Below are 20,305 nucleotides of genomic sequence, written 5' to 3'. Positions count from 1 at the left end.
CTTACCGTTGATTTCCTAAAAATCCCTGCAAAATTCGTCGAATCTTGAATCTAAGATCCACTGAACCCTAACTTTTTCCCCTCTTTTGATTTTTCGGTCAATTTTTGGTTGTTTGAACCCAAAACCTCCATTAGTTGACTGTTCTTGTTGAGAACAATCGATTAATGGTAGTTCAAGTTCATTTCACCCCATTGAGGCTGTCCGAGTCCTTCACTGGTCCGAATTTGAAGCGAGTTCTGATAATTTCTTTTCCATTCTTTTCTCCTTTCCTCTTTTGATTATTCATTTCATTTTCTTTCTTCTTTTTAGCCGCATGTTTTAGGTTTGCAATTTTAGGTTTTCTTTTCTTTTGTTCACGACTGTTTTGTTTGTTTATTTGGCATCTGTGCATGTTAGGATTTCATCATCTTAACTTTAATTTCAATTGGCATAGGTTTGGTTTAATTAGGTCTAATCTTTGTAGGGTTTTAATAAATTGGCTATTCTGTTTTTTTTTTCTCTTATAATTGTTTGTTTTAGTTCAAAGTTGATTAGAATAATTCTGAAAGTTAATTAATAGTCCACTTGGTTGATTTCTGATTAGCTATTAGAAAAAAATAGTTTAGTTGCTTAATTGGTTGATTTGAAAACTGATTAGGATAATTTTTAGGTTTAAATTGCATCATTTCAACTCTGTTTGTCATTTGAATCTGGACTCTGATTCCTTTTGGCCTGGTCCTTGTTTGCCTTGATTTGTAACTCACTAGGAACTTGTAGGGGCCTAATTAAACTAAAAGGAAAACTTAGGGAGATTTCAGAACTTTAGAAAATAAATATCTAAAAGAAGAAAGTTCTAGAAGTGTACCAGCTGTCCAAAATTGATTTTGAAAGATGCTGAAAAATGGACAGCTGGACATTTATTCTCTGTCAATATGTTGTACTATCCAAGAATTAGGGTATAATATTCTTTGATACCATTTTGGATATACACTCTATAAAAGAAAAGAAAACCTGCACTCACACACATCAATCATCACATTTTGACCTAAAATTTCAAAATACAAAAGAAAACCTTTAAAACTTTTCTGGCCTAAAACTTCAGTTTTCTAGCTAGTTTTCTAGGTTAGTTCTTCGAGTACTCTGATTTTCAGGAAGCTTGAGTGTTGGTTCTTGGTTTTTCTAGGTTGTTTTCCCTGCTAATGTTGTTTGGTTCTGTTTGTTGCTCATTTCTTCAAAGTTTCAATCAGTATTTCCTCTATTTTCTGCTGGTTTTGCTGTTGTTTAAGGTACTGATTTTACCTCCCTAGATGTATTGCCTATTTGGAATGATATAATATTGACAAGTTTGGAAGTTATGTGTAATGAATGAGTATTCTTCCATGTGATTAGTTGACTTATTTGGAATGATATAATGAATGAGTTCTCATTTATTATTCAATATGTGGTGCTATAAAAGCTGTTGTTCTGAATCTCAAAAAACCAGTATGCTATGGTAAAATGACACTTGCTACTTTTTTTTACACTTAGTCTTGCATCATGAGCCCATGATAGGTTTGGTCACTTTTTAGTAGTGTTACTTACTGTTTTCTCTCTACTCTTTTGAATATATTGTGTTAATAACTACTCTTCACAAAGTTTTCTTATTCTTCTTGGTTGTATGTGGAGTTTGTAACAAGAAAAAGAAAGCTCTGAGATCCTTTGGTTAGAGTAAAGATGCTGATTTGCAAAGCAGCTCTATAGCTTGCCTTTGTAATTCGAAGCCCTCTTCTGAAAGTCTATAGCAATTGAAAGAGCTCAATGGGGTATTCTATTGGTATAACAAATTTTTCTTAAGCATATGGTCATATCTGAGATGAGTTGTAACTTAAATCTAGGGATTGTTCACTAATGACTCGATTTCAGTAAAGAATTAGTATAAAGTATGTTGTAATAATTTTTTTTGTAAGTTGATCACTGTGGTTAATAGTTGTGGTTTGTATTATCTTATGAATTTTATATTCAGTAGTCCATTGTTATAAACAGCATGTCCTCTCAGATTAGTCGAATGGGAGCCATACGAGTTGGGTCAAGCTTGCAACAAGGCCCAACATGGGAATCACCTGAGCAAGTTTGGGCCTAGACGGATGAGCCTGAGTATTAAACCCAACAGCTTGGCTCAGTTATAAAGCTTCCTTTGTGAACTATAGTATAAACGCATGTCCTTTATGTCTTTCAAATTATGTGTACCGTAATTTCCAACTTGAATTGTATTTTTGATTCTGATTTTCTTCATAAAAGTGAGTGGATTTATAACTTTTGACAAAAGGTGTATACTATGTAAGTTTGGCTTGAAACGTAAAGGTAGATAGGCCTAGCTAGTAAATCTTCGCGACTAGGCCCGCCTAATGTAAGCCCAATGTGGTTTATCCTTGACCAAGTAACCAACAGGCTATTGCTGGCCCAATTCCCTTATCCAAAATGATTAAGTTCCAACATATACTGAAAGCATGTATATAATTAATAGCTTTATATTGAATTTCAAGATAGATTTAAATATGAATATTCATTGATTGCTTTAATTGAGTACAATTTATTTTTTAAAAAATAAATCGAGGTGTGTTATTCATAAATGAATCCCCTAATCTATGGCCCTCACATTAATATTATAACTAGTATAGAAAACACTTTGAACATTCGTAGTTTGCTTTAGGCACGTTTATAATAAAATCATCATAACTACGGGTACGGTTTCCATGACATAGTTGTGATACCTAATTTCCAAATCCGGGGTACATTTGTATGACCCGACCACAACTTCTAATAACTTTAATAAATTAAATATGTTGTAGATCATGGGTACGATTCCCGTGATATGATTGGCAATGTGTATCAAACAAACAAGTGTACGACAATCGTAACTTGTTCCAGAATAATTCCATAAAATAATTAAAAGTAGTTTAAATATTTAAAAATACACACTAGGTTTAACATGTAGTAAATCAGATAATTAGGCCAATTTTAATCGTTTAAGCGACCGTGCTCGAACCACAGAACCCGGGAATGCATAACACCTTCTCCCGAGTTAACATAATTCCTTATCTAGAATTTCTGGTTTCGTAAACTTTTAAATAAAGTCAATTTCCTCGATTTGGGATTTTAAAAATAAACCGGTGACTTGGGACACCAAATAAATTATTCCAATTGGCGGCTTTAAAAAATAATTAAAATAATCCCATTTCGATTTATGTCACTTTAATTGGAAAAACTCCCTTATATCCTCCTCGGGTGGTAAAAAGGAGGCGTGACAGATACCACATAATACAACTGAACAACACATAAAGAATCAGAAATGGGAAAACGGAGCAGTAACGCATGAAACGACCGGCCGAGTCGTTACACCACATAAGATGCAATTATGAGATGGTTACATGTGCGATTATTATTAACCCACAACCTGATATTTGCGAGGTAACTTGCTCAATAATTTAGTCTCAAGCATAATTTCCATATTTTCTATTCAATAAAATTCATCTTGATAAATTGATTTACATCACAACTAGTTTATCAAAATAATTTATTTAGTGCCTTCACTTAATAACTAAACTATTTCTTATGAGAACAAAGTTATCTATATCAGTTGATAAAGGTTATATATGAAATTATATTGCATCCTCCCCTCACAAGTGCTATAGAGTCAGGAACCAAATAATTTCATCTTAGTATTATTAATGTGCGGTGTATATTTTGATTAACACATAATGCATAAAGGTGGGTTTCCATAATTAAAGAAGCAAGTTAGTTTTTCTAATATGAGGGAGAGATATGATAAGTAGTTGAGAAAAAGTTATGCGGAATGAATTATCATTTGTACTTCTAGATCCTTGAATACGATAATTTGAACTTGAAGTCTATAAAAGGATAATTCATCCGCAATGTATTGCAAAGTATGGTAGACACATTTGTTGATCCAAAGAAAGTAACTATATTCTCACTGCAAATGCTCCTATTAGAATAAGTCTTAGAAGGACAAAGTCTATGGTACACTTAAATAGTACAGATAAAATTCTTGATTAATAAAATGATCAAATGATCATAATAAGGAGACAAGTCATCTAGAAGATCACATGACATAACACTTCATAAAATCTTAGGAGGGGTTCAGTTTCCTGAAAAATATGAATTAAAAGATCTCTATGTTATGTTTTTATGAAAGAGGTTGGAACCGTTATAAAATATTCGTCGACTACATCTACGATAACACTAAATATATATGAGGATCTTATATTTAGAGAAACGATTCAAGTAGAATTGATTTAATAAGAAAGACATGTAGTTTTGGACCTGCAATTCAAACACTTAAAAGTATAAAGCGTGACATGAAAACTCGATATGCATATAAAGCCGATTTGTAAGGCTTATATGACTTAACTTATATCACAATCCTTGAAAGATTTAAATCACCTAAATCATATATAATCTTGGTCAAGGAGTACTACATCCTAAGTTAGGGCTGGCAAGTGGATCGGGCCCAATCCTAAGCAATTCTAAGTGGGCCGGTCCTAAGTGGTCCCGGGCTTCATGGACTTTTTGTAGGAACCAGCCCGCGATCGGGACTACGAACTAATTGTCCTGGGCTAAGTGGGCCCAATGGATGAACTTTCTATTTTTTTTAAATTTTTTATAGAAGTTAGAAAAAAAAGATGGTAATAAAAATATCTAAGGCAATGCGTTATAATTTTTATTATAGCATTAACAAAACATGGCAATATCTTTCTTAGTCTTCCTCTCCACTATGGAATGAGCACAACAAGGTGCTAATACCACCATTGAGAAGAAAAAGAAACTAATCAAGATGTGCCAAAATACAAGTTACATATTAATTTACACGGTATCTCTTACAAACTTCATAAATCGATTAAGGTCCGAAGGCATTTCCATTGGTGGTGGCGGAAAAGAAGCTTGGTCATTACCGCTTCCATGCGAAGCAAAATCCTCCGCAAGTTTAGCTAGCATTTCTTCGTAAGCTTCGTCTACCTCTGGTTATGATCCAGCAAGGCCAAAATTTCTTCTTTACGAACGGATCCAATCTCTGAAAATTACTGATTTTTTCAAGCTCTACCTCATAGACGCTTTATAATCACCGAGTTGAAGTCTTGCTTGACTGAAAGCGCTCTCTGATGCCACTGTTGGAACTTGAATAGTTAAAATGTCTCGCTCCATCCTTGAAAGAACCAGAAAGTATGTTCTTTGTCCTTCCACCATTCCAAAATATTAAAGGAGCCGTCGGGATTCACTTCCTCAATTCCCTGTGACAAATAAACTGCAAGCTCATTTAGTTGTGAAAAATCACTAGTATTAGAACCTTGAGAACCCCTGAACCCAGCCCAAGTAGTAAGTGCTCTTATTCCCGCAGTTCATTTAGATGATTGAGAAACAGAAGAAAAAGGAGTTGGAACATTTGGTCTAGCCTGATCTAATGCAATTTGATAAGCATTATAAATAGTTCGAGCATTTATTTTAATTGAGGTTATTGCTTCCAGAAGTTTAGACAACTTCTCTTCTTCAAGTGCCAAACCATTATAAACTATTTCATACCAAAATTGAGGACCTCCTAATTTATAATACGATTTAACAAGGCATCAATACCATAAATAGGGGGAATAGGGAAAAAAATATTTTTTAAACTTTTTTCTCATAGAATCAATAGCTTGTTCATAAATTTCCCCACCCTCTGAAAAATGAGCAAACAAATTTGCAAGTTCTGCAATATATACTAAACAGTTAGAAATAGTAGGATAATATTGCCCAGAAAATTTATTTGTAGCAATATGAAATTTTTCTAAAAAATCTACAAGCATTTTAACATTAGCCCAATCCGCATTTGTAAGATGCTCATCATCGTCACTTACATGAGCATTAAACGTTGAGTTTATGGGGTTTCTATATTCATATGAACAACTAAGCTTTCATACATGTAATTCCATCTAGTTGGACAAGGTTTAGGAACCTTTCTTTCTCTTAGGCCAAATTCATCGCATCTTTTAAAATATTCTCTAAGTCTACTTCTACCGTTTGAATAAAAAAGTCAGTTAAGAACCATTTTAACCTTTTTAATTTCAACATTTAAAATTCTCATACCATCACCCACAATTAAATGGTAAATATAACAAATACATCTGACATGAAAAATGTTACTAAATGCAGGACTTAGTGTAGTGGTAAGCAAAACTACAACATTTGTGTTACTAGTAGCATTATCCATTGAAACTGACATGATTTTATCAATAATGCAAAATATCTACAAATATCCGTAATTGTGTCAGCAATAAACTGCCCTGTGTAACGTGAATTAATTATTCTTTTAGCTATAATGCGCTTTTGCATTATCCACTCCTCATCAATTCAATGACTGGTAACAGTACGGTAATCACAATCATTACCACTTCTACCAATATCAGTTGTAATAGCAACACAATAATTTATATGAGTAAATAAATAGTGCAAATATTGTTCATATTCATTTTTATATTTATAAATATCGCTCTTTACGGTTGTGCGGAAAAAACCTTTATAAGTAGGATTCCAATTTTTTTTAATGTGATGCACAAAGTGAGGGTTAGAAGGAAAACAATAGGGTAAGTACATAACAGTAACCATTTTTGCCAATTCTTCCCGATCTTTTTTTTGGATCATAATATAAAATACCACCGGTAACAGTGTTAATTCCCGGTTGAAATTGATTAGACCCGATAATAGGGTCAACCTGACTAGGAGTAGGTAAACTTGACCCCTCGGCCAAGGCTTTCATATGAGAATATTTGGCTTTATCTTGAGGGTGTATTAATATGTGTCATTTCAAAGTTCCCCGCGACCGTCAAAATATTTAAAAGGCAATTCTTTGACACAAGTTTTACACTTAGCCTTATTTTGTAGAATTAGTTGAGTAAAAAAAAAGGCCAAACAATAGATGTTTCTGTCCGTTTGAGACGTTGTCTAGAAAAAGTAGGGGTAGTAACAGGAGGGTCAGACGGGGCATCATTTGGATTATTATTAGTTGGGTTAACTTCAGGAGCAGGACTAGTGGGTGTATCGTCATCCGGTTGCGTTTCATCAAAATCTATTTCTTCATCATCATTTTCATCAATAGTTGGATTACCATAAAGAGCATTCATATATTCATGGTTCAATTATTCACCAGTTCCAAAATTATGCAAAAATTGACTCTCAGTAAATTGTAATAAAATATTATCACTATCAAGAATAGCAGCAGGTGTAAGATGGGTATGGGGTTTGGGTCAGGGAGTCGGGGAAAGTGGAGGAGGAATAGATTGGCCACTAGATTCACCACTCTTGGATTTTCCCTTATTTTTACTAAACATTTTTTTAAGGAATAAGCCATCTTAATTAATCAAGCAGTACAAAGTACATAAAACTAACAAAACTATAATATTAAATCTTAAGAGTTGGAACGAGTTTACCGAATTAACGAACAACTTGTTGAAATTTTTGTTGAAGACTTCAATTCACCAACTTTACAATTTTTCACAAATTGCAACAATAAAGTAAGCAATTATAGAAGAAAATTAGAGAGAGATTGATGATTTTATGAGAAAAATGAAAGAGTGAGGGGGTATTTATAATTTAAAATAGGAAAAAAATATAATTATAAAAAGTTTAGGTTATAACAAAGTTGAGAGGGTTAAATGGTTATTTTGTAAATAGCCAACAACTATTTTGGCAGAGAAACAACTACATTTTAAATGCCCTAACGGGCAGATTTTTTTTTTATAAAATAAGAGTCGTTGGGCCCTTTTAGGCCCGTTTAAGACCGTTTGAACCGGCCCACTTCCCAGCCGATCCCGGTCTCATGGGCCTCGCGCACTAGACTGGCCCACTACCCAACCCACCTCCCTACGGTCACTGTCTTATACGATTAGGACCGTTTTAGGCCCACAACCCATATGGACCGCGATTTTGGGCAGGTCCCGGTCCTTGACCAGCCCACTTGCCAGGCTTATCCTAAGTGCAATTTGTGCACATATGTATCTTGCTATAACTATAAGCTTGATATGTGATAGTAAGAATAACTCTAGGGAGATATTGAAAAAGCCATTCCACGACAGTATGTGGAGACATTACATATATACAAGAATGATGATTTCAAGGTGCAACATATTCATTCAATTTAATATGGATGATTTATTTATCAAATATCTACCAACGATCTTTTTAAGATGGTGCACAAGATTGGAGTGCGAAGGCTTAAAGATGTGAATTCATGCTCTCATCAGGGGGAGTTAATACGCGTTGTACTCTGTTTTTCTTACAAGTTTTTGTCCCACTGGGTTTTCCTTGCAAGATTTTTAACGAGGCAACAAAAAGGCGTATTGTTAGATATGTGTAATTTTTTTCTTTTACAAGAATTTTTTTCCACGGGGTTTTACTTTGGTTATGGTTTTAACGAGGTACATTATCTGTTGAATAGACATTTAAGGGAGAGTGTTATAAATAAAATTGTATTTAAGGTGAATATCTATAATTTAAGCGGGCTACCTTTGTGTTTAAGTCACTTTTCCCCTATAAAGGGTTCTATTCCATTATAAATCATCCCAAAATCAATAAGAATTCTCTTTCTATTTTTCTTTGCAATACTCTTCTTTTCTTATTATTTTATAACACATCTCATATTTCATGCAAGTTAAAATTTAAATATGCGCAATATATAAAAACAACATTTTAAATTAAGCAAAATACGAGGTCCTAAAATACCGATTTAAAGAAACGAGGTCCTAAAAATGCAAAGTTTTTTTGTTTACTTTCCAACTCCCTCCCCCTTTTGTTGCCACTCTATTAACTGTATTACCCGTATTGAACCTTTTCCGTTTTCAAGACCGAGAGAAAATAATGGAGGAAAAATTGCTCCAATTTTTACAGAAATGCAAAACTAGCAAACAATTGAAAGAGACTCATCTTCAGATTATTGTAAATAGCCTCATCAATAGCAACTTTATAGTGCCTAAGCTTATGTCTTTATCCTCAAACCTTATATCACTTAACTATACACTCAACTTTTTTAAAACATTACAAAATCCTAGTCTTATTGTATACAACACTTTGATTAAATGCTTCATAGGAAAGACACTGAAATATGCATTATATACTTATAATAACATGAGGATATCAAATATTACACCTAATAGTTTTACATTTACTTTTCTCTTGAGGTGTTTTGAGTCTTTTGAGTCTTTGGAAGCTGGCCAAGTAATGCATGGTCACATTGTGAAGTTGGGTTTTGAGTCTAGTGTGTTTGCTAAGAATACCCTTATGGATTTTTATGCTAAATGTGGTGGGAATTTAGGCTCAGCTCGGAAGGTGTTTGATGAAATGCTTGATCGGGATGTTGTTTCGTGGAACACGATGATTGGTGGTTATATGATTCATGGTGATCAAGAACGTGCCCTTTGTTTATTCGAGGCTATGCCTGAGAGGAATGTTGTTACGTGGAATTCGGTTATTGCTGGGCTATTGAAGGCAGGGAACATGGAGTTGGCTCGTTCTGTTTTTAAGCGTATGCCGGAGAAAAATGATGTTTCCTGGAACACAATGATTTCTGGATGTGTAAAGTTAAGTAACATAGAAGCTGCTAGAGCTGTTTTTGATGAGATGCCGGAGAAAAGTGTAATCTCTTGGACTGCTATGGTGTCAGGATATGCTACAATTGGTGATCTTCAATCAGCAAGAAAGATGTTTGACCGAATACCAGAAAAGAATGTGATTTCATGGAATGCCTTGATTGCTGGATATGTAAATAACCATATGTTTGATGAAGCTCTTTCAGTGTTTCAGCATATGTTGATCGATGGGAGTTGCAAACCCAATCAGACCACTTTGATTAGTATACTCTCAGCTTGCTCATATTTGGGATCTCATGAGCATGGAAAATGGATTGATTCTTTTATAAGAAAAAACAAATTTGACGTATCAGTCCCACTAGGAAATGCTTTAATTGATACATTTGCAAAATGTGGAGATATGGAAAATGCAAAAGCAGTTTTCTTAAGCATGGCTCAGAAATGCATAATTACTTGGACTACAATGATATCAGGATTAGCAGTGAATGGGCACTGCAGAGACGCCCTAGAACTCTATGAGAAGATGTGCTTGGAAGGAGTAGAGCCGGATGATGTTGTATTTGTTGCTGTTCTGTCAGCTTGCACTCACGGTGGGCTGCTGGAAGAAGGGAAAAGGGTATTTGACCAGATGGTGAATAAGTTTGGCATTAAACCACGGATTGATCATTATGGATGCATGGTTGATCTTCTTGGCCGAGCTGGAAAGTTTGAAGAAGCACTGAGTTTCATTAAGAGCATGCATTTGGAACCTAACGCAGTCATTTGGGCCACTTTACTTTCTGCTTGTAAAATTCATGGAAATGGGGAGTTGTTAGAGTCCTTAACCCGGAGGATCCTGGAGCAAGAGCCTAACAACCCAAGTTATTTGACATTGATAATGAACTTAAGCTCTTCTATTGGGCGGTGGCAGGATGCCTTGAACTTCCGTAGAGCTACTAGAGACAAGGGAATAGAAAAAATACCTGGTTGTAGCTCAATCCAAATAGGAAATAGTGTCCATGAGTTCTTAGCTAAAGATACAAAGCACTCACAGAGGAAGGAAATCTATAGAGTTTTAGGGTGTTTAAATGGACACTTAAAATTATGTGAGGTCGAATGAAATTTGCTGGCCGTGGTTTCTTAGAGATTCTAGCGATAGAAATATTTTTCTATAATATCCATTTCTTGATAGCTACTTGAATATGCATGGTTCTGAAGCCTGTACAGAAATGAGTTAAGTGAGAGCTTAAAGATTATAGTTAGCGACCAAGTTGAGTTTTCGATTTTCTTCATGGGTTTAACCAAGTGGCACCAAGCTTGACCAGATTATGTTTTATGGAGCGTTTTGTACCAGGCACTATCGATATAACCCAGTCCATTCCTGTTGGATCTGTGATTAAAAATAATTATGCGGAGTTTTACAGCCATGAGAGGGTCCTCAGAAGCGGAAAATTTCGTCAAAAAGCCGAATCTTCTGAAGAAATGTGGATGGGAGCATTCGGGGCAAAGCTCTCGTTGGCTAATAACATTATGGTACACTACTGTTTTCTCACTATCCTGTCTTCAGTTTTGCCCTCACTATCTTCTCATTGGATGTTCGTTACATGGATCAGACCTTCTTTGTCTGTTGTTCTTTCCCATCTAAATTTTTAATATCAATTAAGTTTTTATGAAATTCATTGTCATAGATCATAATCTTGTCAAATATTACAACTAGCTGATGCCGTTGCACCTTAGTCCTTACTGTTCCAAGTTTTAACAGTGATTTATTTATTCTATATGGTAAATATTATCATATTTGAAATATATTAAAAAAACTTAAAGGAATTAAAATGCAGTATTTAGGCTGAGCAGAAAGGTCTTAATTTCGGATTTCTTCTATACCATGCAACTCTCGACTTTAAATCATGCTAGTTAGAGAAAATACCAATTAATTCAGTTTCCTCAAGTTCTCAATTCATCAAGCCCTGAATTGTCATTCTTCCTTTAGCTCAAATACTTCTTTAACCAAGCAAAACTTGGTCAAACAGGACAACACAACACTTAAACTAATGTTAACCAGACCTTACTCATGTTTATAGTATTTAAACTCTAAGTTAGTCATACTGGGAATATCCCCAGATAGGGCTTAGATGTTTATTCTTACAATTCTCAAGGATTTCATCATTAAAACCAAAATTCACCTCAACATTGTAGAAATCTTTAATATCCCTCTGCTTGTGCCCTCCACAATACTGAATTGCGGTACCTAGAGGGTGTTTAAAGCCTTAACCTTCATTTACCGCGTAGCAGTAGGGGGTTGAGCTAGTATTAAGTTTGCTAGTTCTTTTCTCAACCATGTTCTAAATACTATCTGATCTGTTTCTGTATGTGCGATGCTTTTTTGACTACTAATGAGCAATCTACACAAGACATCTCTAAATAAGTAGTCACTTGCAATTCCTAAGAGCGTGGTGTTAGTACCTCAATGTGACAACAAGGTACGATAGACAAATCCTATGCACGGATGTCACTTGGTAACAAGTGGTCTTATCAACGTTAATTGACATCCTATGCAAGTACTTTGAGATTGCTTCATATTAATTACCTTTTTTCTTCTTATTTCTTTTATTTATGTTGCTTCGGCTATCTTTCAAGATCCTTTGTAATTTGAGTGAGTAGACTCTGATTTGTCTTAGTGAGCTAGTACCGGGATTAATGTGTCCGTGTCTTTACAGATGACACATTAGTCTGTGTAACATGATTTAGCCCTTTTCTATATATGCTATGTCTTAAAAGTTGATTTAAACAGGAAATCAAATGAAAATCGATAAATTTTTTTAAATTCATGAAAGAATTGTGTTTAAAGATATCAAAAAACTTAGAAACAAAAACAAATATTTAATACGAGATTAAAAAGTTAAGTTATTTGAACTTGTGCTGTTATGTGGATCCAAAAACCCAATTTGTTTAACGATGATTGGGAGACATCAGTGGCCATGGTGGAGGTGAACTTTTGACCTATATTCGTAAGCCATGATAGAATTTATAACTCGCATTTGTCTTTTCAAGAAGCACTAATGCTTTTGAAAAGATAGAGTATTTGATTTAAAGATGATTTGCTTGTAGTCCTGGAGAAGATTAATCACTTTGTATTTCTTCTACTTTCCTCATCTTTTTTTCTTTGTTCCCTCTTTATTGTGATCCATTCCTAATGGTGCCAGCAACTTAGTTCATCTTATTCATTCGTTTCATTCACCTTCACTTGCCCGTTTGTTCTTATTCGAACTAATTAGAGATTGCAACATTTTTCCTCCTGGAAATATTCCTGAATCAAATTAACAAGTAGTCCTAATATAACTTTTTTCTCCTTCCACAAAGGTACTACAAATTCATTAAACATTAAACCAAAAAGAAAGGACTGCACGTAAAAGAGAGGATAGTGGCGCATGGAATACAGAGTGGAATCTTTTTCTTTTTTAGTGAAGAAAACAAAAATTATTGGTAATATTTAATACAATTTTCCATTAGTGGGTATCTTTTTGTTCTTAGAATATCTTAATGCGGATGCTTTTTGGTCTTTATGACGAAGTTCTATTAGAACAGTTTTCAGTACTTCTGATTTTGCTCCACTTTAAGCGGAAGATAAGGTTGAGTGAAATAAATATCAACCGCCAATAAATCTCCTTTCTTTATTTCTTATATGCTCTCTGAATCCAGTGATGTTGAAGAAGCAAAAGAGAGGTGAGGCTTTGAGCGTTTAATTAAAGGTCAATCTCTTTTTCCCCCTAAATAGAAAATTTTAGTGATTATACATTTATAGTTAAAGGAAGAAAGCAAGATTCCCACTCACGTGCAAATGAGAACCTTATTTTATCAAATCTCATGGCATACGAGAACCTTCTATAATGAAAATACCCATACCTGGAAAAGTAGTTTTCTTTTTTGAAAAATAGTTATAAGATGACTAAAGTTATTTATCTCATTGTTTTATGGATTTTTTCCTTCAAGATACACTATCTATGAACTTGTAGAAACATGACTATTTCTGCTATATGATAAATACCTAGATGATTATTATTGTACCGGTCCACCTATTCTCACCCTCTTCAACTTTACTATCCATGGCCAACGAAATTCAACATTAATTTGAGAAAACCTTGGGTGGATTGGGCCCCTATTAAAGCAAACTCTTCTGTTCTTCTTCCCCTTGGCTTGGGTTTCACCCAAAGTTGCTTTGACATATTGGGCTCCAGATGACTTGTAAATTTAACAGAAGACTACAACAACAACAACATACCCAGTATTATCCCACACCGTGAGGTTTGGGGAGGGTAGTGTGTACGCAGACCTTACCTTACCTTGTGAGGATAGAGAGACTGTTTCCAATAGATCTCCGGCTCAAGAAAGCATAAGCACCACATTAATGAAAATATAGATAAGAAGGGACAATACCAAAAAGCCATATAAAAGCAGAATAAAAACAACAAGATAGTAAGGTAATCACCAATGAAAGAAAACAATGGTTAGTCATAAAAATCTACTACCAACAGAAAGCGAGACTGCATGCCAATACTACTATTATGAACACTCTAGACTACCTACTCTACTACCCTAATTCTCGACCTCCATACCTTCCTATCAAGGGTCATGTCCTCGGTCAGTTGAAGCTGCGCCATGTCTTGCCTAATCACCTCTCCCCACCTCTTCTTTGGCATACCTCTACCTCTCTGTAGGCCCTCCAATGTCAACCTCTCACACCTCCTCACCGGGGCGTCTGTGCTCCTCCTCACATGACCAAACCACCTAAGTCGTGCTTCCTGCATCTTGTCCTCAATAGGGGCCACACCCACCTTGTCGCGAATAACCTCTTTTCTGATCCTATCTAACATAAGACTCAAGTAATTATAACTTGAGTTCATAATGAATTAACATTATGGTTGAAAGAAGTGATTGAAAACTTCTACAGGTGAGTGTTTTTACAGATTTTAAAATCAAATTGGATTTGACACAAGACTTTAGCATCGCAGATTGTGAATCCTATCATATTATTACTAGTTAAAATTTATTAGTTTCATGGGTTGTTAACCCCTTAGCTGTATATTGTCTTAGAGTCATTAAAGAGTCGATCAAGTTGATCAGATTGGAGTTCAATTGAGCAAATAGTATAACATAATGTTAGTGGTAAATTAACACATGACTAGCTTGGCATTTTTCTACATTGAATTAAACATAAGCTTGTGATAATTAGATTTGAGAACTTCAATAATCTATGTGTTTATGAGCTTAATTGCCATGTTTTTTACAAAGTATGCATTCTTGTGGACAAGTTCTTGAGATAAAATGACAAGATTTTTGGTATAGGTCAACCATATTTGAGTATATGAAATGATAATTGCGCATGAAAGCTGTACTAGTACTTTGCACTATTCCAAACTAACTGGAAATAGCAATTCACAAAGTGCTGCTTGAACTTGAACTATTCCTATTTTTTTTTGTCAAATCCTTTTATTTCTTCCATAATATAAGTATAGAAAATTAATGCTGAAGGAAAAAGTAAAAATATATTACAGCAACGGAAAAGCTAAAGTTCAAAATATGTTTTCAAGTCCAAACATTTAGATCACATATATGATTGAAAGATATAGTGGGAAAATATTATGTGAAAAAATCCTGATAAGGAGCGTTTACCCTTTAATGGAACAATGGATGCGTATGTATTCGTCAGACCAGTGAATTCCGAATATCAAATGCTTATTAAAAAAGGACCAAATCTCCCATACTATTGCTACTGCAAATCATGCAAGTAAAAGACAAATTAGCCCCTTTTGGGTCTACATTAGACATATATAAACCCAGAAACCACTTGCAAGCCCTGCATCATATGCTCATTTCCAGTTTTGTAGCTTGAAGAGAGATGAGAGACATCAAAATTCTCCACACTACTTTCGGAATTTTAGGTGGGATTGTTCATTGTCCATGCATCTTCTTGTGCTTACTCCTACTTTTTTCTGGATATTGATTATTATACTCTTTTCCTTTTTTTCTTTTTTCCCTGGAATAGGAGATGTTTTTGGTTTATTACTCTTCATGGCGCCCTTGTAAGAATTCTTCAAAATTTTCGTTCTTTTTTTTTACGCGTGCTATTTTTGTCTTCTTATTTGGTTTTTCTCCTCATCAAAGCTAAAAGTGACTAAATGATCAAATTTTGACACTACATACAGGATTACATTCAAAAGGATTATTAGGAAGAAATCAACAGAACAGTTCTCTTGCATGCCTTATCTAATAAGTCTGCTCCAATGCTTGCTCGCTGCCTGGTAAGTTTCTTTAAGTAGCTCCATTGTAACTTGAAAACCTTTAATGTTTCTCCTATTAATACTCTGTGTAAAATAAGTTTAGCATTGTTTTTCCACTTTTCTTTGAGAAGTTATTGAGTTTAATTTAGGAATCTGACTTTTGGTGATTCAAACAGGTACAGTTTACCTTTTGTGTCACCAAACAACCTGCTGGTAACTGTCATCAGTGCCATAGGCATTGGCCTGGAGGCAACCTACGTGCTTATCTTCCTCATATTTTCCCCCAAGAAAGGGAAGGCCAAGATCTGCGGATACCTCTTTGTGGTTCTTTCTATCTTCTCAAGTCTGGCCTTGGTTTCCATGTTGGCATTTCATGGCAATAGAAGGAAGCTCTTTTGTGGCTTTGCTTTTGCAGCTGCTTGTATTATGATGTATGGTTCTCCTCTCTCTGTAATGGTAAGTACTCTTTCTCTTACACATGCATGTTCCTCCGTCCCATTATATGTGAAGGTGTTTGACTAGGTATGGAATCTAATAAATTAAAGAACACTTTTGATATGTTAGCCAAATATATGCAAAGCACCAAACATACCTTTTTAAATGAATAATGGTGGGAGTTTCATATATCTTCATTTTCCCTACCCATAAACAATGAACTTTTATATCAAGTGGGTCCCGACAAGTCATGTTATTAAGGGTAAAATAAAGATACTTAGACTAAGCTAGCGTTTGGACATAGATTTGGTTGAAATTTGAAAAAAGAATTTTTGAAGTTGTGTTGAAAAATAATTTTGGAGGTTTGAAGTTGTGTTTGGACATGCATTTTACTTAAAAAAGTGTTGTTGAAGTTTTGTGAATGGAAGAAAAAGTTTCACCAAAAAACTGGTCCAAACCAGTTTGTGGAACTAGATCAATTTTTTTTTAAAACTGATAAAATTCCATGAACAAACAATATTTTCAATTTGTTTGAAAAAAAGTAGTCAAAATCTATGTCCAAACAGAGATAAATAGTTCATAAAAAAAAAGATCTCATAAGCTAAAAATAAAAGTGTATCCCATAAAATGGAACGGAGAGAATACTAAGTAATTATACTCAATAGGGTACTAGAAGTTATGTTACGCGGACTCTCCAAAATACTGTGCGCCGGTTTCGGGTTCTCCACAAATATACTACTTTTGGAGGATCCGATACACACCCGACAATATTTTTGGAGAGTCTGAGCAACATAGACTAAAAGTAAGAAAATTTTAAGTTTGTCATCCTTCATGATCTGTTCTTTTTAAGTTCGTGTGCTTGGACATTTTCTTCACCTTTAGATGTAGGTTGTCTTATTTACTGATTGGTCATTTTGTTGTGGACAGCAGTGCGAGCTCAAGGCCAAAGCCACTAAGGCAAAGGCTTGGGGCCTTTTTTTATTATTGTTAATAGTAGGTGATATGACTAGTTTTCTGTAAAATTATTTAATATCTCAAGATAAAAATTAGTTTAAGATTTTTATAAAAAATGGGTAAGAGAACTTTTTAGCCATGTGATTGATTAGCTGGGCACATGTAGCCTTAGAGCTACGGGTTCAACTGAATTCTATACTTCTTATATGGAACATAGATATATATGTGAAATATAAGAACTATTAGATTCTGAATCCATAATTTTGAAGGTTGAACCCATCAAATTAGAATTCTAGATCCACATCTGTTAATTAGCTATATTGTCAATTGAAAAAATGTTTGATTAAAAATTAATTGACTTTTAGAGATTAGTTAGAAAAATAGACTTGAATAAAAATATATATGAAATTTTTTTTCAAGAAAATTTTAAGGCCTCTTGGTAAAATTTTGCTTTAGTCCACCGAATTTGTTAAGCCGCCCCTGTGGACAGGTTACAAGAGGTATGCTTGTTTATAATATATATTTGCGTGTGTTGCCAGTTTTAGGCATTTTATTCACCTTTTGTCATTGGTTGGCTAATTTATATATGTCAGTCTATTTGTCAGTCTCTGGTAACTATATCACTGATTTTATTTACATGTTTTTACAATATTTGAATTTGAAAACATATTTAATTATTACTATAAAATAATTTCTTCTAAAATTGAGCACTAAATATTTAAGGATGTCTTTTATCTCAGCACTTGAATGTGTTTAATTTAAATTTACTTTAAGATTTATAATTATTAAATTCAAATAGAATACTAAGTAATAATTAACAAAATATTGAAGAAAATCTTAATTTACATGGTGTTGTAAAAATTGTTTGATTAAGCACGCTCTAAAAGCTAGTAATAGTGGAAATTGACGGTGATGCTGGTCGATTCTGATGGTTGAGAGGTGGTGCCTAATATTTATTGTATTTGATAGAGCTGGCTGGCTGGTGGAGGTTGTGCAGTTGTAATTGACAGACGTGGTTGTATCGGTGGTGGCCATAAGTGAAAGCTAGCTTTCCAGTGATGATTGGCTGTGGAGGTGGTTGTTATTGGGTTGTGGTGGTGGTTGTGTGATGGAGATTGGCAGTGGTTAGGGGTGGTACCTGTGCGATGGAAGTGTGTTTGCAGTGTGATGGTTGTATGGTGGAAATGACTGGCAGTGATAGTTATGCATGGTCGCTGATAGTGGAGCTGGTTGGCGGTGATGGTGGTGGTAAAGAGTCACCTTCATAATTCATTTAGTACAAGCATTAATGATTTACAATTATGTACATGATCTGAATGAATTAGACAAATTTAGATAAAATAAGTGGCTTGAAAAAAAGAAAGAAACAAATAAGATACTCTTTTACGTTATTTTCTTTCATTCCTTCTCTTTCCCTTGGCAGAGGCTGGTGATCAAATCTAAAAGCGTGGAGTACATGCCGTTCTTCTTGTCTCTATCTGTTTTCATCAACAGTACTTCATGGTCAATCTTCTCCCTGCTTGGAAAGGACCCTTTCATTTTTGTAAGTAGCTTTTATTTTATTCAGTAACTTATACTTAGGTCATTTCATGACCAGAAAGTTAATAACATTGACAAATCTTAAGATTAAATCTCACAAAAGTGTTGTTTTATAGGTTCCAAATGCTGCCGGAACTATATTAGGAGCAGCACAGCTGATTTTATATGTAGTTTATCGTGATAAAAAAGGAGTCAAGAAAGACGAAATTAATGAATCAGTAGATCAGATGAGGACTGGGAAACTCCAAGACGGGAAGCTAGTCGACATCCAAAATGAGAATGCAAATCCATAACATTCATATGTACACAAAGTTTCTGAACTTTTGTACTTAAAAAGTATTATCCTGTCTTAACTCTGGTTGGATCAAAAGTTATGGTCACTAGTCTAATGTCAAATGAAAAAGGAGTTAGGTTCAAAAGTATAGAGAAAGTTCAATCACTGTGTAATAAATATTTTCTTTTTAACTTTTTAGTGTTATGAAATATTATACTATATAGTGGATGTCTATAACTCCTAAAGAAGTTACTTCCACTATTCTTCTCCATTAACCTCCCACTACTTCTTACTATTATGGTTGTAACTCCCACACCTCCATAACATTCTCCATGATCTTTCCCCATGATCTCAATAGTTAATACCATGTTCATGGCATTCTTTTGTATTGCCTAAATATTATCCTATAAATAGACGGTTTGGGTATCACATTATATACATTTGAATACATGGAAGAAATAAGAATCTCTCATCTCTTTCTCCTTACATCTATTTTCTTGTTTTATATTATTATTTTGACCTAAGTTTCTTAACATTTAGCAGCTTTTACTTTTTCTATTTTATCTAATTTTCTTGTCAAACTTTTCATATGTATTCTTTGAGTCTTCCTTAGATTAGTAATCTTACCTACATTTGAAATCTTTCATTCACACAACTAACCCCATTGTGGGCCTGAATTAGAAGTCTTGCCTATTCATGACTGCTAATGTATTTTAATCCCTTGCTACTTAATTTGTGGGTGAAGAGGTTGATGTCGGGCAAGCAACCAATATAATATTGGTTGGACGAGGGTAGGGGTGGCAGACGGACGGGTCAGATATGGGACATGGTCGGGTCGGGTCGGGTCGAAACGGGTAATGAAAAACGGATAGATTATCCGACCCGACCCATAAAAAAAGGTTAACATAATATGTCCATGGCTTCATGAATATGATCACTTTTCGGAGACTCCATTTGAGGTTTTACAAATGTAGAAGTTAAACCCATTGGTTATTCATTTTCTAAATGGATAATATGGTTCTTATCCATATTTGACCCGTTTTTAAAAAAAATTATTATCCAACCCATTTTTTAGTAAATAATATACGTGTTTAATTGTTTTTTAAAACCATTTTGCCACCCTAGACGAGGGCGATCTCCAATCCCTTACCAAGGGGAAAAGAGTGATTTCTCGTGTCAATAGCCTATTCTTAAAAGTTTAATGAAGGTTAGATATCTTTGACAAAGTTGTATTTTTGGTTAAATTGTGATCACAC

At 34.4% G+C, this 20,305-nt stretch overlaps 1 protein-coding gene across 4 annotated transcripts; it reads left to right on the top strand.

Annotated features, from left to right (window-relative positions):
- Positions 1-8,804: 8,804 nt before the first annotated feature.
- LOC107787259 (bidirectional sugar transporter SWEET1a) lies at positions 8,805-19,277 on the top strand. Of its 4 annotated transcripts, XM_016608807.2 has the most exons (6): positions 15,393-15,508; positions 15,613-15,649; positions 15,773-15,868; positions 16,024-16,303; positions 18,660-18,779; positions 18,892-19,277. In XM_016608807.2, exons 1-6 carry the CDS (start codon positions 15,466-15,468, stop codon positions 19,066-19,068), a joined length of 753 nt encoding a protein of 250 aa, XP_016464293.1. In that variant the 5' UTR covers positions 15,393-15,465; the 3' UTR covers positions 19,069-19,277. The 4 variants fall into 4 exon arrangements, 3 of the variants coding, with proteins under 3 accessions (XP_016464291.2, XP_016464293.1, XP_016464292.1); XM_016608805.2 differs by lacking the exons at positions 15,393-15,508; positions 15,613-15,649 and adding an exon at positions 10,699-11,102; XM_016608806.2 differs by having other exon boundaries at positions 15,395-15,649.
- The last annotated feature ends 1,028 nt before the right edge of the window (positions 19,278-20,305 follow it).

Source organism: Nicotiana tabacum, chromosome 16 (genome assembly GCF_000715075.1).
Source record: "Nicotiana tabacum cultivar K326 chromosome 16, ASM71507v2, whole genome shotgun sequence".
NCBI lineage: Eukaryota > Viridiplantae > Streptophyta > Magnoliopsida > Solanales > Solanaceae > Nicotiana > Nicotiana tabacum.
The sequence above is the reverse complement of the archived record's forward strand: the minus strand, read 5'-3'. Positions and strand labels throughout refer to the sequence as shown.